Raw genomic sequence first — 27678 nt, 5'->3', positions numbered from 1 at the left:
CCATTTGGTTTAAAGATTTGGAGGCTTGAAGCAAGGTCACCCGAGGGAAGTTGTTTAGAGGGAGGAATCGTTTGCTGCCTTGAAACATTCATTCTAGCACAATCAGAAAAGCCTTGTAGAGTTCCTTGCTCATGCTCCATCTCCTTCTGCTCCTGATTTGGACCTTGAGATTTCTGTCCGGTGCTCCCATGTGGGTCTCTGTCTCTGTCTCCTTTCATCGCCTGATGAAGGTTAATATTCATGAGGATGCCTATGTGTTTGTCTTTGGATTCACCTTCTTATTTAGCTTCTCTAGGAACATGAATTATAAGCTCAATGTCCTTCATTTATGGCTAGAGGGGTGCACCCACACACTAAGACAATGGGGATGTTCTATTGGGAACTCACCAAGGCCAGCTGGCCTAGGTCTGAAAAAGCATGGGATAAATCCGGACTAGCTGAACATAGCGGACAATGAGGAATACTGAGAATTCAAGAACAATCGCAGTGGGTTTTTGATCCTACTGCACGTACTGGCTTTGTGGGAGCCTAGGCAGTTTGGATGCTCACCTTACTAGACCTGGATAGAGGTGGGCAGTCCTTGGGCTTCCCACAGGGCAGGGAACCCTGATTGCTCTTTGAGCAGATGAGGGAGTGGGACTTGATTGGGGGAGGGGGAGGGAAATGGGAAGCGGTTGCGAGGACAAGGCAGGAATCCTTAATAAATAAATAAATTTAAAAAAGAAAAAAAGAAAAGCCTTGTAGAACTGCTCCGTGGGAGGGAGTAGATTTTATTGAACCTGCTTCTCAGCAACACCACAGAAAATAGTGCACGCCCCCCCCCCCCACACACACACACACATCACCTTGGTACCCTCCGGCTCTACAATTTTCTTTCTCCTGACCACTTCTCCCGTGTTGGAAAGTTCTTTCAAACGGTACTTGGTGGGTTGTCTGCTCATGTTTTCAGTACCTTGCTTTCCCAGAAGCACTGTAGCCTGGGTAATATTTGTAAGCTCCCCTTCTCCAGAGAGCGAGCCTAGTACCCATTGCTTGGCAATGAGAAGCAGAGGCAGGACTAAGTGACTTCAGGAAACCTTACAAAGACGTTCCTCCAGCAATCATGTGTCTTCCCGTTTCCAGGGCTCAGCCCTAAATCCCTGGTCTCTGCTATGGGCTGCTTTCTGAGAGTTTGGGTAACTGGCACACACGCCCTTTGACTCTGCAGAGCCTATGAAGTCATAGGCACTCGTAGATGCTGAGGGGAAAATGGACAGAAGAGACACACCTGTGGGTGCTCCATTTCTGTGGACAGACGGGCGGTTGAATGACTCGCGTCTCACAGGGCCTTAGAGGAACTAATGGCTTTACTTTGAGTGTACTGGGCAGAAGGGGTAGCGGGAGTGGCAGTGTAACCTGAGCAGGGCATTTGCCACCTACCCACTCTCTGTTCACTTGTTAAATCTAGTCTGATCCTGTTGGTTCTCTTCTCTTTGTCCTTGGCTTGGTGCCTTCTTTTTGAGGCAGGGTCTCTGTTTGTAATCCAAACTGCCCTGGAACTGAAAACAGACCTCCTGGTGCTGGGATAACAGGTGTGTAGCCCACACCTGGTTATCTTTAAGCTAGTTTTGTTGTTTTTCTTTTAGCAGAGTCTTGAAAAGTATTGGGGATAAACATTTATGTTCATCAGTTAAACTTTAAGCCATGGACTCATAAAACATTTTTTTAAACACTATTTAAAAAGTTTTACTTATGGGTGTGTATGTTTGTGTGTGAGAGTGTATGTCACATGTATGCCAGTTCCTGCAGAGGGTAGAGTTGGAGCTAAAGATGACTGTGAGCCGACATGGGTGCTGGGAACCGAACTCAGTTACTCAGGAAGAGCAGCAGGTGCCCTTCACAACTAAGCCATCTCTCTAGCCCCTTAAAGCTTTTTGTTTCCAACTGTTAGCTGAAATACAATGGGCAAATGAAAATGAAACAGGTTAGGTGCAGTGGCACACCTCGCTAATGACCACGAGTTGAAGGCCAGCCTGAGGCACGTAGCAAGTCCTTGTCGGCTGAGGCACCTGGGCTCGGTTGAGGCTCAGTGGCTAATGTGCTTGCTTCTGGCCAGTGTGAGCACTCACGTCACAGCAAGTGACAGTGGCAGAGACAGGCAGATCCCTGGTGGCCAGCCACTCTAGCTGAAGCAGTAGAGATCAAGAGCATGTCTGAAAAAATAGGGTGTAAATGGGAGAAGAAGACACCTTACAGTGACCTCTGAACCTCTGACCTCTACACAAGCACAGACATGCACACCTGCACTTAAGTGTGTGTGTTTGTGTGTGTGCGCGCGCGCGCGCGCGCGCGCGCGCCCCCCCCAACCCAATAGCAAAAAGTAATGGTTTTGTTTGTTTGTTTGTTTGTTTTGTTTTTTGAGATAAGGTTTCTCTATGTAGCCCTGGCTATCCTGGAACTCATTCTGAATTTTTTTAAAATTACTACAAAGTTAAAAAGTAAAATGGAGATTTTTTTTTGTATGTAGTTCTATGAGTTTTGATACCTATGAGACTAACCTAAAACCTCCTTTACACACCACCTTGTCGTCTTCCTCCAGTACCTCACCTGTCCCTTTCTCTATGATATAGTTTTGTCTTCTGAAGACTATCTATGAAAGTGATTGTGGCACTGGGGATATAGCTCCGTGGATGTAAGTGCTTGCCATACAAGCATGAGGATGGATCTCGAGCACCCATGTTAATATTGGGTGAGCCTGGCAGCCAGCCCCCCCCCGCCCCCATGATCCCAATGCTTGCATGGTGGAGGAAGGGTCACTGGAGCTAACTGCCTAGCTAGACTAGCTGCCTAGACAAGTCCCAGATCCAAGGAAGAGCCTCTACCTTGCAGGTCTTCTTGAATGGCTCATGTTGTCAACCTGACAGAATCTAGGATCTAGAATCATCTGGCAGTGTGTCCCTCGATGACACGACATGGCCATGAAGGAGTATCCTGGTTAGCTTAGTCCTTGTGGGAGGACTATCTTAACTGCTGGGCAGGGGACCTGGGCTGTAGACAATGGGGAATGTGAGCAGGGCATTGTTTACCCTGTTCCTGACTGCGGATACAGTGTTACCAGCTGCTTGAAGCTCCCACCTCCTTAACTTACCCCATGTGTGTGATGGACTCTACCCTTGAGCTGTATCCAGAATAAACCCTTTGTCTCTTGAGTTGCTTCAAGGTTTTTCCCTCGAAGCTGTTTTATAGGTGAGAGCAGAAGAGAAGGAAAGAGGGCAGCTCCTGTGTGACAGGGTCCTGAGAAAGGGTTGCCCTTCAGTTGGCTTTTATCAGGGCATTTTATTATAGCAAGAGATAAAGGAACTGTGACATCTCCATACACACATGCATACAAGCGTACATATCACATACACACAAAGTGGCTATGATAGTGTTTGCTTTAATCATGGAGGCTGAGGCAGGAGGACAACACCAGGCTGTTGCTCTGCAACCCCTCGTAGTCGGCTACATGTTAGGAATTTATCCTTATGCGAGCTCTGTGTGGACGCAAAAACCCCAATCAAGCCAAATCAAAAGATAACCAGGTTTTATGGGATTCCTGCGCCCTTGGGTGGCCCCGAGGGGGAACTGGGAGGCCAGCTGGTCCTGACACTCCTCAGGGGAGGGGTTAAGGCTTGGCAGGCACAGGGACTGGGCCTCCAAAGGTGGAGGCCAGAGACCGGGACTTGGGACTTACACTACATAAACATTTCTTTCTACTGGAATTAAAAACAGCAATACCAAAATCAAGAACAATGAAGAAAGAAATGTCTTATATAGACTCATAGGGAGGCATCTCAGGTCAGCTTTATTCAGTTAATATAGCCTTTTGAGATGCGCCCACGCCATGTCTATCCACAGTTCATTCTTGGTTTGTTACTTGTTTGTTTTCTTTCTGGTCCTGGGAACCAAACCAGGGCCTTGCACTTGCGAGGCCAATGTTCTTCCACTGAACTGACTCTCACACCCAGCCCCTTCCGTCTTATTTCTGATGGTAATCCAATACAATCCACATTCATTGTCCTGTAGAAGTCTGTTTGGGTTGTTTTCAGTTTCTGGTAGTTATGAATAGATTTCCTATGCATGTTTATGTACAGATGTCAATGGGAGCGTTCTCATTTCCCTGGGGTAAATATTTAGGAGTGGGGATGTTGGAGCATATGGTAAATGAGTGTTTATCTTTTTTTTTTTTTCAAAGACACACGCTTACTTTGTAGCCCTGGCTGGACTAGAAGTCACTCTGTAGACACCGCTGGCCTCAAAGAGATCCTCCAGCTCCTGCTTCCTGAGTGCTAGGATTAAAGACACCAATATGCCTGGAAAGGAATGTTTATCTTAATAAGAAATTGCTGAGCCAGAGGTGTGGGCACATAACATAACACTTGGAAGGTTGAGGCAGGAGAATTATCAGTTCAAAGTCATCTTTAGCTAAGCCAAGAGTTTGGGTCCAGCCTGAACTACATGTGAGATGCTGTCTCAAAACCTATCAAACCATACCACACCACCCAAACAAAAACAAACAAAACAAAACAAAAATACCCAGCCCCTTTCTACATTGGTTGTACCATTTTACACCCTTGCTAAGAGTTCGCTGAGACCCACCTGCTCTGCATATCCATCACTGTTGTTGTGTGGCTTATGTATTTATTTACGTTTAATTCACAGTAGTATTACTGCAGTGTGTACCCGCACGCGCAGTCGTGCCTGCCTGCATGGCATAGTGTATGTGTGTTGGCGCAATGCGTCAGCATGCGTGTGGGATGCTAGAGGGGCAGCTTTGTGATCTTAGTTTTCTTTCTACCTTTATCTGATTTCTGGGGATGGGACTTGGGTGTCTTCATCTGCGGAGGAATCTACCAGTGCCTAGGTTATTATTATTAGCACCTTATGCTTATCTACAGTTAGTGGGAACACATTGGTTTTGTTTATTTTTAAATGATTTTTTTTTAGATTTTAAAATTTTTAACTTATATGTATGCATCTTTTACCTGCATATATGTCTGTGCACCATGTATGTGCAGTGCCCATGGGGACTGGGAGATCCATGTGAGCCACCATGTGGGTGCTGGGAATTGAATCCAGGTGCACTGTAGAAGAGCGAGCAGTTGTCCTTAACTGCTAAGCCATCTCTCCGCTCCAGCTGCTTCCATTCTTTCATTTGTTTATTTATTCATTTATTTATTTACTTATTTTAGGTTTTGTTGAGACAGGGCCTCCTTATGTAGCTCTTGCTGTCCTATAATCCACATGTAGACTCACAGAGATCCTCCTGCCTCTGCCTGGGACTAAAGGCGTGTGCATCTGGCGGTTTGTGTCTTTCTAATGGCTAAGGAATTTTAATATCTTCATGTGTGTATTTACCATCTGTATATTTTTCTTGGGAAGTGCTTGTTTTACTGTTTTGCTCATTTTTAAATTGGATTGTTCATTTGTTTGTTGAGCTTTATATATTCTGGATCTAAGTCTGTGTTGGATATTGATAGTCAGCCATTTTCTACTAACATATGCATTATAATTTCATTTTGCTCTCTCTCTCCCCCCTCCCTTCTCTCTTCCCTCCCTCTCTTTACCTCCTTCTCCTTTCCTTCCTTCCCCTTCCCTTTCCTCTCACCCCTTGGGCTCCCACCTTCCTCCCTCCCCACCCCCTTCCCCTCCTTCCTTCTCCTCTCCCTTCCCTTCTCAGATTTTATGACACAGAGTTGGGGATGATCTTGAACTCCTGAACTTCCTGCTTCTGCCTCCTGTTGTGCCCAAGTTTCTGGTCTCCAAAGGAATTCACAGAGCTGGATTTCTGATGCAAATTACATGAGGGTTTTCTAATATTCAAACTCAAGTTTGGACCAGCATCTTTCCAGAACCCAGCATAGTGGATGCAGAATCTGCCCTGGGAGGGTAGAACTTTTAAAGGGGAAAAGTCGTCATCAGGGGAGTTCATGTCCTGTCGTCTTGGGATTGGGTAAGGAGGGCATAGGGTAAGGTGGTTCCTGAAACCATTGGTCAGTTTTTGGGCAAAAAAAAAAAAAAAAAATCTAACAAAGAGCCATAAATTACTGACAGGGTATCTTCAAGATCAGGATGCCGTCCAAGAACATCTGGACCTCATTAAATTTTATGGCCCTGCTCCCTATCTTCTTAATTGACTATTTTTGGGGTATCTGTTTAAATTTCTGCTACGGCAGCACATTTCTGGGGCTGAGATCGCCCACCCCCCAGCTCATTATGAGGCATAAGCTGAAGTCCCCTCTTTAAAATGGGGTTCGCACAGTCAGATCCTCACGCCCCCAATTACTAGGGTTGCAGGCATGTGCCACTACTGTTCCAGGAACATTCATTTTAGTAGTTCATTTGCTTTTTTATTATTTTTCATTCATGTATTTATTCACTGATTCATTTGTTTAGGTTTTGTTTTTTAAGAAAAGGTCTCCCTGTGTAGTCCAGACTGGTCTACAACTCATGATTCTTCGGCCACCATCTCCCGAGTGTTTTGATCACAAGTGTGTGCCACTACACTTGGCTAATAGCTTGTGTTGTTTCAAATGTGTCCTTGTGTGTGCACAACCAAGTAGTCAGGCAGGAAACTGGGCTGTGATCTGTCTTCATTCTGCCGATTTTGGTTTGTTCTTTGGCAACATGTTCCTACCAGGGCAGCTTCCCAGGAACCCAGGAGTTAATCCACAACCCCCAGGGCATCTTTTCTTCCTCTTTCCCTGCTAGTCTTTTTTTTTTTTTTTCGTAGTTCCTCCCTCCCTCCCTTCCTTTCTTCTTTCTTTCTGTTTGCCTTTGTTGTTATTGTTGCTAATTTTGAGACAGGGTTTTGTTGTGTAGCCCAGGCTGGCCTGGAACTCACACTGTAGCTCAGGCTGTCCCTTTCCACTGCAGTGTCTGAGGCACTGAGAGCACTACACTGCCACGCTTCCCTCCTCCTCTCCTTTTCTGAGGTTTTTTTCTTTGATTTACACGAAAATGTTTTAAAAAATCTTTTGTATCTTCAGTGTAGGCATCTTGAAGAATGAATGTAAAGCTAAGATAAAATAGTTGTAAAACCCTCTGTAAACACGAGGGCTGCTGTGTTGGTAAACTCTTTATTCACTCTTGTGCTTTATTTCCAACATTTGGGGGTGGGTGGAGAACGAACCCATGGTTTTGCACATTATCAGTGCTGAGCTATACCTAGTTCTCTTTTTGAACAGTTAAAAAATAATTAAATGCGGGCTGCAGAGATGGCTCAGAGGTTAAGAGCATTGCCCACTCTTCCAAAGGTCCTGAGTTCAATTCCCAGCAACCACATGGTGGCTCACAACCCTCTGTAATGGGGTCTGGTGCCCTCTTCTGGCCTACAGGCAGACACACAAACAGAATATTGTATACATAATAAATAAATTAATTAATTAAATGCAATTGTGTTAATTGTCTTAACCAGTCATCTTAAGATGCAGCTATTATCAGCTTGGTCTAATTCCACTCTCACTAAAGCTTCTGTTTTCATGAACAGGTGGAAAATGTTTACCCTCAACCTGGCTGGGTTGAAATTGATCCTGATGCTCTCTGGACTCAGTTCGTTGCTGTAATAAAAGATGCTGTCAAAGGTAACAGGATTTATAAAACGTCTATAGTCCATAGTGGACTTTTTCCTGATGAATTTTCCTCAAATTTAGGGAGAACTTTGTGGATTTCTATTTATAGTGTGTGTGTGTGTGTGTGTGTGTATAAACAGAAATTTATATGTGTTGTCTTTTATATTTTATGTTATATATCATTATCATATATGATACATATAAGTATACAAATACAAATAAATATATAGATATATTAACACATGTCTTATATATTATACATTATTATATCATTTTATTTTATTTCTTTTTCTCCATTTATTTATTTATTAAAGATTTCTGTCTCTTCCCCGCCACCGCCTCCCATTTCCCTCCCTTTCCCCCAATCAAGTCCCCCTCCCTCGTCAGCCCAAAGAGCTATCAGGGTTCCCTGCCCTGTGGGAAGTCCAAGGACCACCCACTTCCATCCAGGTCTAGTAAGGTGAGCATCCAGACTGCCTATGCTCCCACAAAGCCAGTACGTGCAGTAGGATCAAAAACCCATTGCCATTGTTCTTGAGTTCTCAGTAGTCCTCATTGTCCGCTATGTTCAGCAAGTCCGGTTTTATCCCAGGCTTTTTCAGCTGGCCTTGGTGAGTTCCCAATAGAACATCCCCATTGTCTCAGTGTGTGGGTGCACTCCTCGTGGTCCTGAGTTTCATGCTCGTGCTCTCTCTCCTTCTGCCCCTGATTTGGACCTTGAGATTTCTGTCCGGTGCTCCAATGTGGGTCTCTGTCTCTGTCTCCTTTCATCGCCTGATGAAGGTTAGTATTCAGGAGGATGCCTATATGTTTTTCTTTGGGTTCTCCTTATTTAGCTTCTCAAGGATCACTAATTATAGGCTCATTATATCATTTTATATATGTCTTTTTATATTATATATCATTTATCATAGCACATGTATGAACATATGTGTATATGTATATACAAACACACACACACACAGCCTTTTTTGGAGGAGGTGTTACAATTTCCCTGTGTTTTGCTGGGAGATTTGTGGTTTACAGTCAACACTTTGCCAAGGAAAAGTTAACAGCAGCCATGTCCTGGTTTTTCTTCTACAGGGTAAATAAATGCCCCAGGTTATAGCTACGGTTGCAGCATCCAGGGGATTAGAAAGTGTTACAGTGTACTATTCCTTCTTCATCAGTTCACGGCCCATTTACCTTCACTGGAACACCTGAGGTCTCTTGGTGCAATGTGTTGGTTTCATACACCTATTGTAACACTTGAGATCAGCTTGAGCTACTTAGGAGACCGTGTCTTTAAAAAGGAAAAAGAAGACAGTTGAACAGATGGATCGGTGGTTGCTGCTCTTTCTGAGGAGCTACCTTGGCTTTCAGCGCCAGCTTCCAGAGGCTCACTGCAGCTTGTGACTCCAGCTCCAGGAGTTCTGGCCTCTTTTGGCCTCTCTGCGGGCCCTAAATTCCACCCACACATGTATGCATCATTTTTTTAAGAGGAAAGGAGAAACTGAACCCCATGAGGGAAAGAGAAAAGTAGAATCTCTGTGGCCCATTTTCAAAATACATAACCAAAAAACTCAATATATTTTTGACCTCTTTTACAAGAGGAAAGCCATAAGTAGAGAGCTCTGTGAATATTGCATTAAAGAAGGCTCTGCAGACAAAAACCCGATGGCAAAGTGGAAAAAGCAGGGCTGCGAGAAATCTGTGCTGCCTACGCTGCATTCAGACCAGGGACACCAACTTTGGAACAAACTGCATTTGCCGGGTTCCCAAAAGCAAGATGGAAGTGGGTTGCAGTGTCAAGGGCACACACTGTGGCTGCCTGGGTTGCTTTGGCTGGCACCCTTGACTCCTATGCAGTCTGGACTTTGGACTTTGTTGATTCTTACCTATTGGGCCACCCCCTTCTGGAGCAGCTCTTCTCAGAGTGGTGCCCAGAGAAAGAGCCCCAGAGGGAACATGGGCTCTACAGGTGAAGGCTTTTCACTAGTTGAAATCTGTAAAAATAAAACCTTTAGACCTCAAAAAAAAAGAAAGAAAGAAAACAAAACAACAACAATAAAAAAAGCAAAAAACCACATTTCTATATTTTAGGAAATTTGGTTCAAAAGGCTCGTGTTTAGGTGTTGTGATGTAACTTAGTGGTATACAGTCTTTGCCTAGCATGCATGAGGCCCTGGCTTCTGTCCCCAGCAGCACAAAAGGACGGTGAGATGACTCTCTGGGTAAAAGCACTTGCCACATGTGTGTGTGGTGACCTGAGTTTGACCCCTGGAACCCATGTTAAGGTTGAGGGGAGAAGTGACTCTACATATGTACCGTGGCATGTGTCCCCATCATATAATACACACATTCTCTCTCTTTCTCATAACAAAACAAGCACAACCCAGTGGTTTCGAGTGCTTACTACCCTTCCGGAGGGCTTGAGTTCCGTTCCCAGCACCCATGTTGTGGGGCTCATGAGTCCTGTCTCGGGGTTTTCAGATCCCTCTTGGGCCTCCTCAAACACCTGCACACATGTGGCATACACACAGAGATGACTAAAAATAAATCTTAATAACAAAGTAACAACAACCAAAGCCTTAGTGTACACTGAGTGTGGAGGCCCCGCCTACACTCCCAGCACTCAGGTTGGTGGGGCAGGAGGATTGCTGCTGGGCCAGCCTGGGCTACAGAATTAGCCCTGTCTCAGAACAAAACAAAGAAAAACAAAACTCATGTTTTTATTTCTATTTGTGTTGAAAAATACGATCTCAATTTCAGCTATTAAACTAATCTCCCTAGAGATTTCCCATTCGGCATCGTCAGGCAGCTTCTATTATAATTGGATATTGCCTAAACTAAGAGCCAGGTTTTTAGTATTATCAGGAAAAAAAAATACAGTATGACTGAACAGTATTTGTTTTTCTCTCATTTAAACGTTTAAAGGGGCGTTTTTGTTTTTATTAGGATATCTTTCTTCATTTTAAGTAAAAATAATGCAAAATTTATCTTAGCTTTGCTTTTCCTATTAAACAGCGCAGGTAGTCTGCCCGTCTCGGGGTTCCATGCTGTATTGTTACACAGCTGAACTTCTCTGGCTTTTAAACCTGTCTTATCTGTCTTTGCCTTTAGCTGCAGGAGTACAGATGAATCAAATTGCTGGTCTTGGCATATCAACGCAGAGAGCCACTTTTATTACGTGGAACAAGTAAGTGCTTTGTGTAGGGGCACTGCTTCAGGGAGTTGGCTGCTTGAGGAACCTGTCCGGGGAGTTTTCAGTTTGTGGGTGGAGAACCATTGTGTTTGGCTAAGAGGGATGAAAATGGGTTTCCATTTCGGCTCATCTACTCCTTATCATTATATGAGCTTAACTTACTTAAAATGAGGAAGAAGACAGGCCTGGCATGCATTTCAGTAGTACATAGAGTGAAACCATACAGTAGCACACAGACTTCAGTAGTGCATAACAGTGAAATCAGGACCGTACAGAAAAGGAGGTGGTCTTTTCATGCCTATAGTTCCAGTGCTTGGGAAGCGGAGGCAGGAGGATTGCTTGAACTGAGTTTGAGGGCAGCCAGGGCAACACAGTTAGTACCCAGAGGGCAGCCAGGGCAACACAGTGAGTACCCAGAGGGCAGCCTGGGCAACACACAGTGAGTACCCAGAGGGCAGCCTGGGCAACACAGTGAGTACCCAGAGGGCAGCCAGGGCAACACAGTGAGTACCCAGAGGGCAGCCTGGGCAACACAGTGAGTACCCAGAGGGCAGCCTGGGCAACACAGTGAGTACTCATTTCAAAAGAAAACTTAGAAGGAGATGAAGTTCTCCGCTCCTCTCTCTTTTGAATAAGTTGACTTTCCCAATGAACACGAAGGTCTGAAAAAGTTGTCTTATACTTAAAGAGAGTCGGAGGTCCTAACAGATGTCAGGAGCACAGCAAGTCTCTGCAGCAGCTGAGGTGTGTTAGACACAGTGGCAACACTGTCATAGCTGCCAAATGATAAACACCTTTGCTGTTCCAACTTTCACATCAGGGGCAACAGACCAGGAAAGAAACTGAAGATAAGGTATTAGGTTGTTCAAGGTCACTTAGTAACTAGGGCCAGGATTCCAAACTAGCTTTGGCTTGGTTTTTTTGTTTATTTCACTTTTTGTTTTTCTTTTTAAAGTGCAGAGATTGGATCTAGGGCCTCAAGGGGCCTCAAGGGCCAGTGCTCTGCCATTGAGCAGCATCCAAAAGCATCATTTTGTCCTTGGGGTTTGCTGCTGTTGTTGTTGTTTAAGTGTGAGGCCTGTTACTTTTGAGTACTACCATCTGCCTTCAATATTTATGCCTTTTTTCCTACTTTTAAAATAAAGCAATAAAAAGGAACTGTACGTAGTGGTAGCATATACCTGCTATCCCAGCAATCGGGGTCTGAGTCTGGAGAATTGCCTAAGTCCAGGAGTTCAAGACCAGCCTCGTACTGCAGAGAAACATGGCAAAATGAAAGGAGAAACAAAACTCTAATTTTTTTTTTTTGAGTCAAAACTCTGGACTCTGTGAGCTTGGGCAGTCAGGCAAAAGATGAGAGGAAGGAGTTAAGCCTGAATTCCCAAGGATCAGGCTTGGTGGCTCACGCCAGTGATCCAGGCATTTGGATGACTGTCGCAGGAAGAGACTACTCTAGCCATGGCTAGCCTGGGCTATCTCGTGAAATCTTGTCTCAGAAACAAACATAAAACTACAACACTGTAGAAACCTGAGTGATCAGCAGACCCAGCCGTGGCACTTTTTCTTGGGTGTTTCTTTTCAAGATGGTGGATGTTTTGTGCATTGTAAATGTCCCGCCCCTCGGGACAAACTCAAATGTCTCCATGACACTGAAAAATTGCCAGCAGAAGCCTCCAGAAACAGGCCGTTATCTTCAGTAGACGCTATGTGAAGGAAAGAGAAGCGGACCACAGTCTCACACTGAGGTTTTCTGCCCTCCCAGTCTTAAAGAGCTTCGGGCCGGGAGGAAGGCTGGCAATGCCAGGGCAGATGTGGAAAGTGTATACTGGGGGCGTGTGTGAGAGAGTTTCCCAGGAAGGGATTTGCTGGAGAGAGCCCTGTCGGTTGGAGTTGGAGATGAGGTCATTGGTCCCTTAAATTGTTGTCTTCAGGCTGCTCTGTCATCATGGCAGGAAGGCAGCAGTGTTTCTGTGACAGTGGGGCAACATTTTAATTTTAGAAAAATCAGGTCAGGCTCTGAGATAGTTCAGGTACCGAACTGGTGTAGCAGTCAAACAGGTTATTATGAGTTTGTTTTCTTCAATATCCTTTTTTTCTGTCTTGAAATGTTTGTATTTTATGAATTTTGGAAAAACTTTTGCTGGCAGAATCTGAAACAGGGACATGCTTTGAAGAAATGTGTACACCCCATCCTTGTTTTATGATGAAATAATGGAGTCTTTTTATTTATTTATTTATTTATTTTTATTTATTAAGTATCCAGTGTTCTGCTTGTATGCATGCCTGCAGGCCAGTAGAGGGCACCAGATCTCATTACAGATGGTTGTGAGCCATCATGGGGTTGCTGGGAATTGAACTCAGGATCTTTGGAAGAGCAGGCAGCGCTCTTAACCACTGAGCCATCTCTCCAGCCCCCTATTTTTTTTTAATTTTTCAAGACAGGGTTTTTCTGTAGCTTTGGAGCCTGTCCTGGAACTAGCTCTTGTAGATCAGACTGGCCTCGAACTCACAGAGATCCGCCTGCCTCTGCCTCCTGAGTCTTGGGATTAAATGCATGCGCCGCCACCATCCAGTGATAATGAAGTCTTATTCTGCCCACTGGGCAGTAGTGAACCACTGTGGCATGTCATGATGGCAATGTCCACCTGCTTCCCATAAATGACAAAGTCAGCCCCAAATTAGATAGCTAAGAGTGAGCAGAAAGTACGTAGTGTTCCTCTGAGAGATGGACTGTCTGGAACCCGTGCAACAGTCATTGTTTGTTCCAGTCCAGTCAGTACCTCCCTTCCTGTTCTCTCTCTCTTCCTCTCTAACTCTGTGTGTGTGTGTGTGTGTGTGTACATGCACGTGCATGCATCCATGCATATGTGAGCACACATGTGTAGAGGCCAAAGGTCAGCAATGGGTGTCTTCCTCTGTTGGTTTTGAGTTGGGTTTTTTTTTTTTTTAACAGATCCTGGAGCTGACCAATTGGCTAGACTGTCTGGCCAGTAAGCACCGAGGGGTCCTCTGGTCCCTGCCTCTCCAGTTCTGGGATTACAAATACACTCTCCTCTTGGCTTTTTGCCCACTGGCCATCTCCCTGGCTCTGTAGCTTTAGGTTGAGCTTTCACTAAAAAGCCCAAACTGCCCTCAAATTTTGTGAGAATGCTTTCTTCAGCCTCCTGAATTCGGAGATGGCAGGTGTGAGCCATCATATTGGGCTTTGATTTTTTTTTTTTTTTGACCATGGTACATTCCTGTCTTCATGGCCTTGGGAACTGATTTTCCTTCTGATATTCATATCAAGAAGTTTAAAACTTGGAACTTCTTGTTTTCTCCTTGAAACATCCCCCTACACCCCACTCCCACAAAGCCAGGAAGCTCGGTGTTAATGTTTTCCAGTCCTTCATTTTCTCGTATTCTTTTGAGCTAAACCTTCCTTTTTTCATATTTAGTCCATGGTGTGTTTAGTTCGTCTTCTGCAATAATTATAAGTTGGATTTCCTCCATTTTGCTGCTTTTGAAAAAAATCACGACTTGTTTGTTTCTTCGGCGGCTGAGTCTCTCAGGGAGAGTTTGCCAGCCAACCCCAGATCCGGGTATGTGCCAATTAGCAGTGTAAAATGAGTCCCAGACTGGGATCGCTCAGGAACTGTTGAGCTTCTCAGCCGGCTGGCGAAACTGGATACAAAGGCGATGCCCTCGGGGATTGTATTCGCCATCACCCCATATAAACCACTCAATTCCTTGCCAAATGTGGCTTTCACTGTAGCCATGTTTGTGTTATTGTTTCTGATACCAAGTATGCTAACAGGTCACGGAGGGTGAATGAGGTGTTACCAGGATTGAAGGCAGTTTGTTTATGATACTGTCCTCATGTTCCTATCTTGTTTTCTCCTCTTATAGAGATAAAGCTCACCGAGTTCTATGCTGAATGAATACCAACACTTGAGATCAGCTTCTAAATTGTTTGGTGTTTTGAGTTAACCCCATTTCCATCTTGTGATTTTTCTCCTCTTCAGCCGTGTTAGCCTTTCAGCTCTTCTGTGCTTCACCTGCCTCCGGACCTTTGAACACTCGACAGCTATGGTGTCCGAGCACTCACCTCCTTGTTCACACTCTGGCTCCTCGAAGCCAATTTCCCAAGTTAGCTTGTCCCTAACTCAGGTTGTCCCTACACTCGGGTACCTGTATTTCTCCTTCATGGGGCTTGTTTCTCTTGTCTGCAAGCGATGGGGTGATTATTTGAGTCCCATGGTAAAAGTATATTCACCATAGCAGAAATGCCTGCATTTTGTTCACCGCTCTGTCTCCATCTTCTGCAACAAATACCTTCAGAAGTGTTTGCGGAAAGCAGTGACGAAGTGACAAGGGGGATGGGCTGCTCGGGTGGATGCTGGGGAATTAGGAATTGAAGATGGTTAAATTGACATAGAAGATGACCTGTGCTTGGATAGAAGTCAGGACTGGGGCATGAATGTCAGGTCCCAGCTTCAATCCCCAGCACTGTAAAAATAAAAATTAAAAATAATTTTAAAAAGAAAAATATTAATACATACCAACAGGTAACTTGCAGGAGCCTCAGAAGAAGGCAGCTTTCTTCTGTGTTTATTAGCTCCGTACTATTACTGCAGTATTGACTCAGGGTTTGCTAGATTTTTTTCTTTGCTTTGTCTTGCTCTTTTAAAGAGAACGGTGTAGCCCAGGCAGGCCTTGAACTCTTGCCTGTTTAGCTTCCTGCCTGTATTCACCACCACCACTAGAAGATAATTAATTCTGAGATAAGGTCTCACTCTACCCCAGGTAGATCAGGCTGGCTTTGCGCTCACTGCGGTCTTCCTGTTTCAGGACTCCAAATGAGATTACAGGCATGCGTCACCATGCCTGGCTTCGATTTTTCTATCTTCTTTCTTTTAAAAATTTTTATTATTGGGAACTGGACCTATGTTTGATTCTCAGCACCTGCGTCTAATATAGCGACTACACTCAAATTCTAGGGGATCAGTGACCTCTGGCCTCTGTAGGCTCGTCATGCATGTGGTATGCAGACGTATGCAGACAAAACACCCCCACACAAATATGGTTACATGTGTGTCTGTGTGTGTATATAATATGTGTGAGTGTGGCCGTGTGTCAGTGTAGACAGAAGCTTCTGTCCCATCTGCTCCCATAGCCATCTAGTCCCAAATAAACACACAGGCTTCTATTAATTACAAACTATTTGTAATCAACCTCTTACAATTTAAATTAACCTGTAATTCTTTTTTTTTTTTTTTTGGTTTTTCGAGACAGGGTTTCTCTGTAGTTTTGGTGCCTGTCCTGGAACTAGCTCTTGTAGACCAGGCTGGCCTCAAACTCCCAGAGATCTGCCTGCCTCTGCCTCCCGAGTGCTGGGATTAAAGGCGTGCGCCACCACCGCCCTGCTAATCCGTAATTCTTTTTTTTTTTTTTAATATTTATTTATTTATTAGGTATACATTATTCTGTTTGCTTGTATGCCTGCAGGGCAGAAGAGGGCACCAGACCTCATTACAGATGGGTGTGAGCCACCATATTCTTATTCATGTTTAGCCACGTGCTTGGTACCCTTTCTCAGTAAGGCATTCTCGTCTTGCTTCTTCTGCTTCTGGATGAAGGCTGCAGCTCTGTCTTTCCTTTTCCCAGAATTCTCCTACACTTCCTGTCTGGCTACTGACCAATCAGTGTTTTGTTAAACCAAATACAAGTGACAAATCTTTACAGTGTACAAGAGCATTATCCCACAGCATGTCACTGTGTGTGTAGAGGCACCTTTTTTGTTGTTGTTGGATTTTTTTTTTTTTATTTTTCGAAACAGAGTTTCTCTGTAGCTTTGGAGCCTGTCCTGGAACTTGCTCTTGTAGACCAGGCTGGTCTCAAACTCACAGAGATCCACCTGCCTCTGCCTCCTGAGTGCTGTGATTAAAGGCGTGTGCCACAGGCGTGGGGGGACTTTTGGGAACTAGTTCTTTCCTTCCAGTACATACTCTTGTCTTTGAACTCAGGTTATCAGGCTCAGCAGCCAGCTCTTTCACTGCTGAGCCATTTCACTGGCCCTGGACTCTTCTTTGTTGGATACATCTTGGTAATCATCTTAGATGCCTAGTTCTAAAGCTGAGAGATGTGGAGAGGCTGGGGGATGCCCTAGATCTGCCGTGGTTGAAAGTTTGTACATGATTGTGCCAAGGTGAACGTGATAAAGGGGAAACATTGACATTTTGCTTGTTTTATTTTTTTGTTTTGTAAGACAGAATCTTGCCATGTAGCCCTGGCTGACCTAGAGCTTGCTGTGTAGACCAGACTGGGCTAGAACTCAGAAATTTGCCTGGCTCTATAGTGCCAGAAATTAAGGGTGTGTGCAATGGTGCCAGGCCTTTTGGCTCTCTAAAACATAGAGCTTTTTCAAAGGCCTTGTCAAGTAATTTTGTTATTGAAAGTATACGTTGTTTCAGCTGGGCAGTGGTGGCCCAGGTCTTTAATCCCAGCACTCAGAGGCAGAGGCAGGGGGATCTCTGTGAATTCGAGGCCAGCCTGCTCTATAAGAGCTAGTTCCAGGACAGCCTCTAAAGCTACACAGAGAAACCCTGTCTTGAAACACCACCCCCCCAGAAAAGAAAGTATACATTGTTTAAAAAGGACAGTCTTTTGGGATAAAGTCTATTCAAAATCTGATACAATGTGTTAGATAATATTTCTGGTTTGTTGGGGACAGTGTGGCTTATGAAACAAGGTCTCACTCTGTATCCCAGGCTGGCCTGAAACTTGTGGCTGTCTTCCTGCTTCATCCTCTTAAGAGCTGAATAAGCCATGATCAATAAGTTATGATCCAATTAACTGTCACATAATTGTTAAGCCATATTATTTAATTAATAAAATCCAAAGAGAATTCAATAGAAAGTTCCATTTACTTGATTGTATTTTGAAATTATAGTGTGTCTTTTTGTTGTTGTTTTCTCTTTTAGCAGGTTTTTTTTTTTATGCTAAGGGTTGAGCCTAGGGCCTCACACATTCTAGCTAGTGTCCTGACAATATCCCTAGCCCTCTGTGGCTGACCAAAGTATGGTATCTGATTTATACTTTACTGTTTCCTTCTTTCTCAGGAAAACAGGACATCATTTCCACAACTTCATTAGTTGGCAAGACCTAAGGGCGGCTGGCCTTGTAAAATCCTGGAATAATTCTCTTGTAATGAAGGTAATTTTTTTAATCACATGTTTTCACTTTTTACTATAAATGTCTCTCAACTATAGATTTAGTTTTAGATCTACCCTTTTTTTCATTTTAATTAATTAATTTAATTTTTCGTGTGCATTGGTGTTTTGCCTGCATTGTGTGTGAGGGTGTCAGATCTTGGAGTTACAGGCAGTTGTGAGCTTCCATGTGAGTGTTGAGTGCTGGGAACTGAACCCCAGTCCTCTGGAAGAGCAGTCAGTGCTCTTAAATGCTGAGCCATCCCTCCAGCCCCGAGTCCCCTACCTTTTATGTTTTAGGACATTAAGACTAAAAGAATCAATCATACATTTTCCCAAAAGTGAGATGTAATACTAACCCCCAAGAGCGTTTGAAGTAGATTTAAGCACTTCACTACTGGCCCTCAGGAAGGCTGGAGGGGTTTCGGATTGGATCTATGTGTCACGTGATTAAGAGAATTTGTGTTTCTGCCTGGGTAAAGGAAAAAGATATAAACTACGTGAACAAAATGACCAAACTGCGTCATCGTTTCTAACAAAGTGGATATTGACAGCTAGCGGACTTCACAGTTCTGCACAATGCGCCTGGGGCCTTGCTGACCACCGCGGAAGGGTGGGCAGTGATGACAACGACAGTAAAAACAGCGTGCACTGGCTGCTGTTGCGTCGTTTCTGTCGAGCCCCACACTATCGAGGAAAAAGCAGTTTTCTGGCCCCTCAGACAGGGTGCAGCCTGCTGCATCTGGCGTCATCACCGAGATGCAGTATTGCCGGTGTCGCCTTCTGATGCCCTGTGGTTGATGCCTTAGCTACAGTGGTGTTCTGCACTGGTGCAGGAGTCTGGGGAGTTCCAGGTGGGCCTCCACACCCTCATGGCACTTATGTTGGTCCTGGGGATCAGAACTTAGTCCTCTTCTGTGCACACGAAGCCCCTGCACCTCGGATTCATCTCCCATTGTTTGCTTTAGCCCAGGGTCTCTGTTATAGCCCCTGACTTAGAACTTGTTACGGAGCCCAGGCTGACTTTGAACTTGGGGTCTTCCTGCCTGCCTCCCAGCTGCTGAGGTTGAAGTGTGCACCACTGCACCTGGCTCCACTTTGTGGTGTTGTTTGTTCTTAAAAAAATATTTTTTAAAGACGTATTTGTTTTTGTTTTACATGCATGAGTGTTTTGTCTGCATGGATGTATGTGTGCCACATGTGTGCCCGGTGCCCACAGATGTCAGAAGAAGGTGTCCAGTCCTCTGGAGCTGGAGTTACAGAAGGCTGTTAGCCATTATGTGGGGGTGTTGGAACTGAACCTGGTGCTCTACAAGAGCAACAAGTACCCTTAACCACCAAGTCACCTCTCCAGCCTCTGCATTTTATTTTATAAGAAACTACTTAAGGGCTGGAGAGTGGGCTTGGAGTTTAAGAGCACTAGCTGCTCTTACAGAAGTCCTGAGTTCAATTCCCAGCAACCACGTGGAGACTTGCAACCATCTATAGTGGGATCTGATGACCTCTTCTGGAAGAAAGTCAATAAGGCACTCATATTAAAATAAACAAAAGTGAGTGCTTAAATTAGACATGATGACACACACGAGTTTAATCCCAGTGCTTGGAAGGCAGAAGCAGGTGGATCTCTGTGTTTGTTCAAGGCCAGTCAGGACTACATATAAGACCCTGTCGCCAAAAAAAAAAAAAAAAAAAAAAAACCGTCAGGGATTAAGTACCGTTAATTGTGTTTTCTTAAAAAACATCTTTTGTTTTTAAAACAGCTGTTGCGTGGTGCCTGCCAAGTTCTTCACTTTTTCAGTAGAAGTAAATTAATGTCAACAGCCAGTCACTTCAATTTCACCACCCAGCATGTCACCTTAAGGCTGATCTGGATTTTACAAAACCTATCTGAGGTAAGAAAAGATTGTGTGTGATGAGGAATCATGACTGTGGAGAAGAAAAATTCGAAGCATGAGAACAGTCGTCAGCTGCTTGGGGAAAGGAAGTACTCAGTGTTGCTGAGGTCGAGGACAGCAGTCTGCACTTGGTCCCATGTTTGAGATCATTCTGGTGTCAGAGCACCTGCAGAAGAGTGGTCAGAACCGAAGCATGCCCCTTGGTGGCGCCTTGTGGAATAAACGTCTGTGTGACAGACACCACCTGGGTCAAGTGCTGTAATATAGCTGGGCACTCGGGAGGCTGAGGCAGGAGACTGACAGTCAGTTTGAAGCTAGCCTTGGCCACATTGGGGAGATGATGAGATGACATCCATGAAGGGGGTGCATCCTACAACCTTACCCTTACCTGTCAGTCTTTTAGTGGGTGTGTGTCCTGGCCTGTGACCTCCACAGGTCCTCAGCTCTTTGGGTAAGTGTAGTGTTACTTTGTTTGTCTTAACAAATAAAGCTTGCCTAAAGATCAGAGTGCAGAGCTAAGCCACCAGGCCAGGTGGTGGTGGCACACACCTTTAATCCCAGTGCTTGGGAGTCCCCTGTGTTTAATTTCAGCACTAGGGAGGTGGAGACAGGAAGGGATATGGCCGGGGCAGAGAGAGGAATATAAGCGGGAGGAGACAAGATCTCATATGCAGTCTGAGGACAAAATCCCCCTTTTGGGCTGAGGATTTGGTAGAGGTAAAAGGTCTCTCTAGTGGCTGGCTGTACTGCTTCTCTGATCTCTCAGCTGTTACACACTAATATCTGACTTTGGTTTTTTTGTTTTGTTTTGTTTTGTGTTTTTGGTTGTTTGTTTTGTTTTTTTTTTTTTGTTTTGTTTTGTTTTGTTTTGTTTTTTGAGACAGGGTTTCTCTGTAGCTTTGGAGCCTGTCCTGGAACTATCTCTTGTAGTCTAGATTGGCCTTGAACTCACGGAGATGCACCTGCCCCTGCCTCCCAAGTGCTGGAATTAAAGGTGTGTACCACTATTGCCCAGCAAGAAATTATGTTTTAGTCTCCTAATAATATCCAGAATTTCAACTGTATTATTTGGTGTAAAAGTATTTTGATTCCTTTTTTTTTCCTTTGGCATGCTTCCGACCTGGTTCTACGCTATTTTGACTGTTGTACTTCGCTGAATGGTTAGAGAATAATACTTTACGAATTGAGGACCTTGCGATCTATGGCACAGCTGCTCAACTTTTGTAACTTGAACAAATACAGCTGAATTCTATTCAAACTTTACTTAGAGATTCTAAAATTTGAATTTTATATAGTTTTTTGTCATAAAATACATGTTTTTTTCAATATCATGATACAGACTCTTCATTAATTTTTAAACCAACAATATTGAGATAATAATGATCTTCAGAGAGATCATTGTAAGTTGCCAAGGCAACTGTCTGAGTTTACATCCAGTGGCTGTGATGAAACACCCTGACAAATACAACGTATGACAGAAAGCATTTACTCCATCCTGTAGTTCCAGGCTCCAGTCCGTCACAGCAGAGGCACTCATGGTGGAAGCTGGAGAAAACTGGTCCCATTGCATCCTTCATCAGGGGCACAGAACATGAATGCTCGCGGCCTTGCCAGTTCTTAGTGCACTTTCTCACTTGCTTTAGTTTCTGTTTTTTTGAGACAGAGTCTCTCTACTCCTGGCTGCCCTGGAACTCTCTGTAAAGACCAGGCTGGCCTAGAAATCACAGAGATTCACCTGCCTCTCCCTCAAGTGCTCGGATTCAAGGTGTGCACCACCATATCTGGCACTTCCTCTGTGTTTCTAGACAGACCCACACAGGGAATGGCAGAGCCCTCTTTGGCTGTGTACCTACATTAACAAGGTAATCAGGACATCCACAGGCCTGCCTACAACATCTTCACAGGCCTGCCCACCTAACCTAGACCGCCCCTCACTGACGCCCTCTTTACAGAGGATTCTAGACTGAGTCAAGTTGACAGTTAAATCTGTCACATCAGCTGTAACTATCAGAGTGTTTGAAGAAGGATGCTTAAAAGAAATCCCACACCAGCTCAGAATCGAGTATAATAGAAGGTTATTTATTTAGGGGTAGACTCACAGATCACAATCCTCTGCTGGAACGGGGAACAGTAACCAAATCCTGCAGCTGGAAAAGAGGCCAGAGTCATGCTTTATATCAGCATAAATAGTATTTAAAAGGCCATGTCCAAGTGGGCGGGTAATTTAAAGGCTACTGGCAGTAGGAATTCCTACAGCAAGTGTTTGGGTGAAGTTTTCAATTAACAATAATTGCACCTTGGATAAAGTTCATCATCTATGATACTGCCATTTTCAAAGCGTCATTTGAAGTTTTAGCCATTAAAAGAGTGGAGGAACTAGAGCCATGGCTTGATGGTCAGATGCAGTGCCTGCCTCGCAGAGGACCTGGGTTCAGTTCCCAGCATCCATCTGATGGTTCATAACTGTCTGCAATTCCAGTTCCTGGGAATCCAACACTCTCCTCTGGCCTCTGTGGATAGATTTCAGCACATACACACATTCAGGCAAACAAGCACTCATCCACATAAAATAAAAATAGACCTTTAAAAATAGATTAGGCCAGCAGTGGTGGCGCACGCCTTTAATCCCAGCACTTGGAAGCAGAGGCAGGCGGATCTCTGTGAGTTCGAGACCAGCCTGGTCTAAGAGCTAGTTCCAGGACAGGCTCCAAAACTACAGAGAAAGAAACCTTGTCTCAAAAAACAAAACAACAACAACAAAATAAAAATAGATTAGAGCTGGAGATGTAACTCAGATGATTAAATATATGCTCAGTACAACCAAGCACTGGGTTCAGTCTCCAGCCCCAGAGAAAACGGGGTTGGGAACAGGAGTGTGATTTAGTGCCAGAACACTTGACTAGGCTGTCTGAGGCTTCCACCACAAAACCAAAGCAAATGGTAATTAACATTTTGATCAAAGAAATAATACCCAGCTTTGGGCTTCCCACCTACCTACAATCTGGCAGCAATCCAGAATTTGTATATAGGGCATCATAAGGTTCTTCCCGTTTCCTGGAAGTCACACACCCATCTAGGCTTCAGTCATCAGGAAAGGGGAGAAGGTAAAAGACCTTATAAAAAAAAAAAAAACTATCTTAACAAAATGATGACATAAACACAAGCTAACAGGATCAGTCTTCTTTCCCCTGCTTTCCCGAGAATCTCTTCAGTACCCTGAGCTCCAAGCAGCCCAGATCCTTTTGAGTTGATACATGGAAGATTTTGTATCGAGAACTTTTTCACTGCCCCCACACTCTAGGAGTGTGTGTGTGTGTGTGTGTGTGTGTGTGCGCGCGTGCGCTCACGCGTGCGTGCACGCTTCTGCCCCATGTGGGTGCCTGTGGAGGCTTGAAAAACACGGTGGATCTCCTAGCGCTGGAGGTACAGGTGGCTGTGGTGAGCTCCTCAGGAAATGCCTCACGCCTGTGCCTCAGGAAGTTCTCGTAACTACCGAGTCATTTCACCATCCTTCTCCCCCTCCTTGATTTTTCAGTTTAAAAACTGTTGGTGTTTTTTTGTTTTTTGAGAATTTCAGACATGAATGCTACATTTACATCATTTCTGTCCCCTTTCTTCTCTCTGACTCTTCCCATGTCTTTTTCACTCCATCTCAAATTCATGACCTCTTCTATTATTATTATTATTATTATTATTATTATTATTATATACAAACATGTACATACCTATAAATACAGCCTGTTAATCCATTTAGTACCGCACATATATTATGTGTGTATATATTTGGAGCTCACCACTTGGGATTGCATAACCTTAGGGGACTTATACCCAGAGAATATTCATTCTTCCTCTTTTGACAGCCATTGCCTGTAGCTGTCATCTAGGCGCGGGGCCTTGTGAGAGTTCCCATCCACATTGGCATGCGATGATACTGCGATTCCGACCTTCTTTAGCCATACTGTTGTGTTCTCGGGCGCGCTGCCCTGTCGTTTATGGAAAACACTATCTTACCATAGATGTCTGGGTCCTCTGGCTCTTTTAGTCTCCCAGCCCGTCCTCCTCAATGTTCTCTGAGACGTACGTGTAGGTTTGTCTTGTAGGTGTATCACATGGGTTGTACTTGCCACAGTCAGGTGTTCTCTCTGTATTTGGAACAGTTGTAAGGGGTGGATAAATGTTTTTTAAAATAGGCTGTAGGAGCCAGGCAGTGGTGGCGCACGCCTTTGATCCCAGCACTTGGGAGGCGGAGGCACACGGATCTCTGTAAGTTCAAGGCCAGCCTGCCTAGTCTACAAGAGCTAGTTCCAGGACAGGCTTCAAAGCTACAGAAAGCCGGGCGGTGGTGGCGCACGCCTTTAATCCCAGCACTCGGGAGGCAGAGGCAGGCGGATCTCTGTGAGTTCGAGACCAGCCTGGTCTACAGAGCTAGTTCCAGGACAGGCTCCAAAACCACAGAGAAACCCTGTCTTGAAAAAACAAAACAAAACAAAAAAAAAGCTACAGAAAATTCCTGTGTTGAAAAACCAAATAAATAAATAGGCGTTAGGTTGGATTTATCCCTTGAACCATGGTGTAATATTACATGTAATATTACTTCTTTGGGTCATACTAGTATATTTGTGTATTTAAACTAAAAAAAAAAATCATGCTATCCTTTTTGAAAAAGTGTTTGTTGATGTAAAACTAAAATTTTTCAGTGAATCACATAGATGATAGGAGGTACTCCCTTCTAAAGCCCATTCGCTGAAAACTGCAATCTTTTGGAATGTATCCTAGAAACAGTCTTTCTGGGCGTATTTCATAATTGAGATTACAGCTATCTGTTGATCGGTATTTTGTCATGTGCGGGATGCTGCAGTCAGTCTGAGTCGACCAAACGTTCTGTTTTTAGGTGCGAAAGGCCGTAGAGGAAGACAACTGCTGCTTCGGGACTATTGACACATGGCTGTTACACAAGCTCACGAAAGGTAAAGGGGACCCCGCAGACTGTTGCAGTTCCCCAGTGGTGGGGCGCGCACGCCTTTAGTCCCAGCACTCGGGAGGCAGAGGCAGGCCGATCTCTGTGAGTTCAGGGACAGCCTGGTCTATAGAGCAATACCAGGACAGTCAGAACTGTTACACAGAGAAACCATGTCTCAAAAAACCAAAAAAAAAAAAAAAAAAAAAAAAAAAAAGAAAAAAGACTAAGGGGCCAGATTTGCTTAAAGGAGAGTAGAAAATATTTACACCACGGTTTTCTTTCCGTACCCGACATTCTGCTGTTCGGCACACTGGTAACTGGGTGCGTGCCCCAGCATTCTGCTATTCAGGACACTGGTAACTGCGTGCATTACCTGCCCCCAGAGTTCTGCTGTTTGGCACACTGGTAACTGCGTGCGTTACCTGCCCCCAGCGTTCTGCTATTCTGCACACTGGTAACTGTGTTTTACCTGCCCCCAGCGTTCTGCTATTCTGCACAGTGGTACCTGCGTGCGTGCCCCAGCATCCTGCTATTCTGCACACTGGTAACTGTGTTTTACCTGCCCCCAGCATCCAGCTATTCGGCATACTGGTACCTGCGTGTTGCAGTAAAGCCAGATTGATTTCCATTTTCCTGGAGAGGAAAATGGTTTGAAAATACTGATGAAATTTCACAGTCTGAGACCTGGGGAAGTGTTAATTCAGAGAGCTAAAATTAGACTTCCAGGTAAGGTGGGGGGGGCGAGAAGCAGCACCCCCATGTGCGACAGTGAAATCAGAATAAGAGGAAATAGACTTTATTCCAAAGAGAGAAAGAGCTTCAGAAACCTGCAAAGGAATTGAAGGGAAGCCCAAAAGGGGAGAGACAGAGACGGACAGTGGCTGCACACAGCTTGGGCCCCAGTGTCCCTGAGGAGTAGGGGAACAGCGGCCATTTTCACACGCACTCTGTGTTCCCTTCTCTGAGTCGTACTGGGGATTGAGCCTTCGAGAGCTGGTTGCCTAAGAAAATCCTCAGATATAAGTGGAGGGTCCACCCAGATTGCAATACAGAAACACAAGCACCATATTAAACCCAGTATAACTCCTTCAAAAGACCATAACTTCTCAGTGACTGAACTTCATCAGAGACGGCGAAGGAGGTAGAATGTGAGGTGACGATGTCAAGTTTATTGGTAAAGAATGACGGGTACCATGAAAGAGGATGCAAACCAGCAGATGAATTGAAGTCGAGGCCCAGCATATTAGAAGGAAACATCAGCCATCTGGATGACCACGTGGAGGAAGAGTTCAGTGAGAAAATGGAGTGTCTGGAAAACAACGCATAGAAATGCTGGAAATGAAGAACTCACTGAATCAAATAAAAAATACAGAGGCGTTCACTGATGGGCTTGACTAACTAGAAGAAAGAATAAAAGGGACAGAGGGCAAAGTTCATGAACTGTGACATCCAGACACCAATAAGGGGAAAAATGAACAAATATGACCACCATGTACAAGATGTCTGGGGTGTTTTCAGGAGTCCAAAACTAAACATTCACAGGATAGAAGAGACGAACACTAAAAGGCATGATCTATTAAATGAAATTACAGCAGAGAATTTCCTACATCAAGGAAAGAAATAAATGTCCCATAGAAGGAGCACTTAGAACCCCACATAGGTAGCACCACAGAAGAAACTTTTCGTGGTATAGTTAAAATGCCAATACACAAAGCAGGGAACCCCGGAAGCTGTGAGGAGAAAATGCCAAACTCACTTAGAAAAGCAGAACCATCAGAATGGTGGTAGATCCCCGCCAACATCCCGCATGGAAAGATGCTGTCAAGTCCCGACAGTGAAAACCGCCAACCAAGAGCGCTGCGCCCTGCCAAGCTGCTTTTTACAGATGCTGGAGAGACAAGGACAGTTCAAGGCAGCCAGACTCAGGCCGACCTTGCCTTGCAAGCCAGCGATGCAGAAGATACATCGAGGAAGAAAGGAAGTCTCTAGCATAAGAATAAGGGGAGGAGTAATTTTATGAGAGTTGATCAACAGAGGGAAACTAAGAAGAAATCCATCTTGTCCAGCACAGTAAACCAGCAAGACCTTCATACTGACGGGACAGAAAGGAAAGAAAACACGAGTGTGGCCAACTAGAGAAATAACTAGGAACATGGCGGTAACGCACCAAGGGAGCCAAAAGACACACTGCCAGAGTCAGTTTTCTCCGACCTCCATGTGGGGCCAGATGCTTGGTGGCAGGCACCTTTATTGCGCTGTCTCCTCAGCCCACAATGACACTCTTCACAGAGCTAGAAGACAACAATCCCAGCTGGATATGGTGCTGCATTCCTGTAGTCCCTGAACTTGGGACTCAGAGGCAGGTGGATCTTCAAGTTTAAGACCAGCCTGGTCTACATAGCAAGTTCCAGCCCAGCCAGAGGTACACAGTAAGACTGTTTTAAAACAAAAATACAAATAACACAAAGCAGCTGGATGTGGGATGCACGCCTTTAATCCGATTATTCAAGAAGCAGGGACAGGCTGATTTCTGTGAGTTGGAGGCCAGCCCAATCTACATAACAAGCTCCAGGATAGCCAGGACTACATAGTGAAACCCTGTCTCAAAACAAACAAACAAACAAACAAACAAAAAACAAGAAAAAAAACCAGATTATTTGGGGCTGGAGAAATAGCTCAGTGGTTAAAAATATTTGCTATTGCTCTTCCAGAAGACCTGAGTTTGGTTCTCTGTGTATCAGGTGGCTAACAGCTGTCTGCAGCTCCAGCTCCTGGGATCCCATGCCGTCTTCTGGCCTTCATGGGCGTCTTCATCTATGCACGCGCACACACACAGAGATAAAAAGAAAATAAGCCTTTT

At 44.6% G+C, this 27678-nt stretch overlaps 1 protein-coding gene across 1 annotated transcript in view; it reads left to right on the top strand.

Moving 5' to 3' along the window:
• Positions 1-27678, top strand: part of Gk5 (glycerol kinase 5) — a 60192-nt gene that overhangs the window by 4077 nt on the left and 28437 nt on the right. The window contains exons 2-6 of the mRNA XM_041677632.1: positions 7508-7601; positions 10692-10767; positions 17874-17967; positions 19724-19855; positions 24750-24825. Of these exons, the coding sequence (XP_041533566.1) occupies positions 7508-7601; positions 10692-10767; positions 17874-17967; positions 19724-19855; positions 24750-24825 (472 nt within the window). The remainder of the gene's footprint in view (positions 1-7507; positions 7602-10691; positions 10768-17873; positions 17968-19723; positions 19856-24749; positions 24826-27678) is intronic.

This window comes from Microtus oregoni, unplaced genomic scaffold (assembly GCF_018167655.1).
Source record: "Microtus oregoni isolate MIOR12 unplaced genomic scaffold, Mior012 000028F_ref0000031, whole genome shotgun sequence".
NCBI classification, from domain to species: domain Eukaryota; kingdom Metazoa; phylum Chordata; class Mammalia; order Rodentia; family Cricetidae; genus Microtus; species Microtus oregoni.
This window is presented reverse-complemented; position numbering and strand designations above follow the sequence as displayed.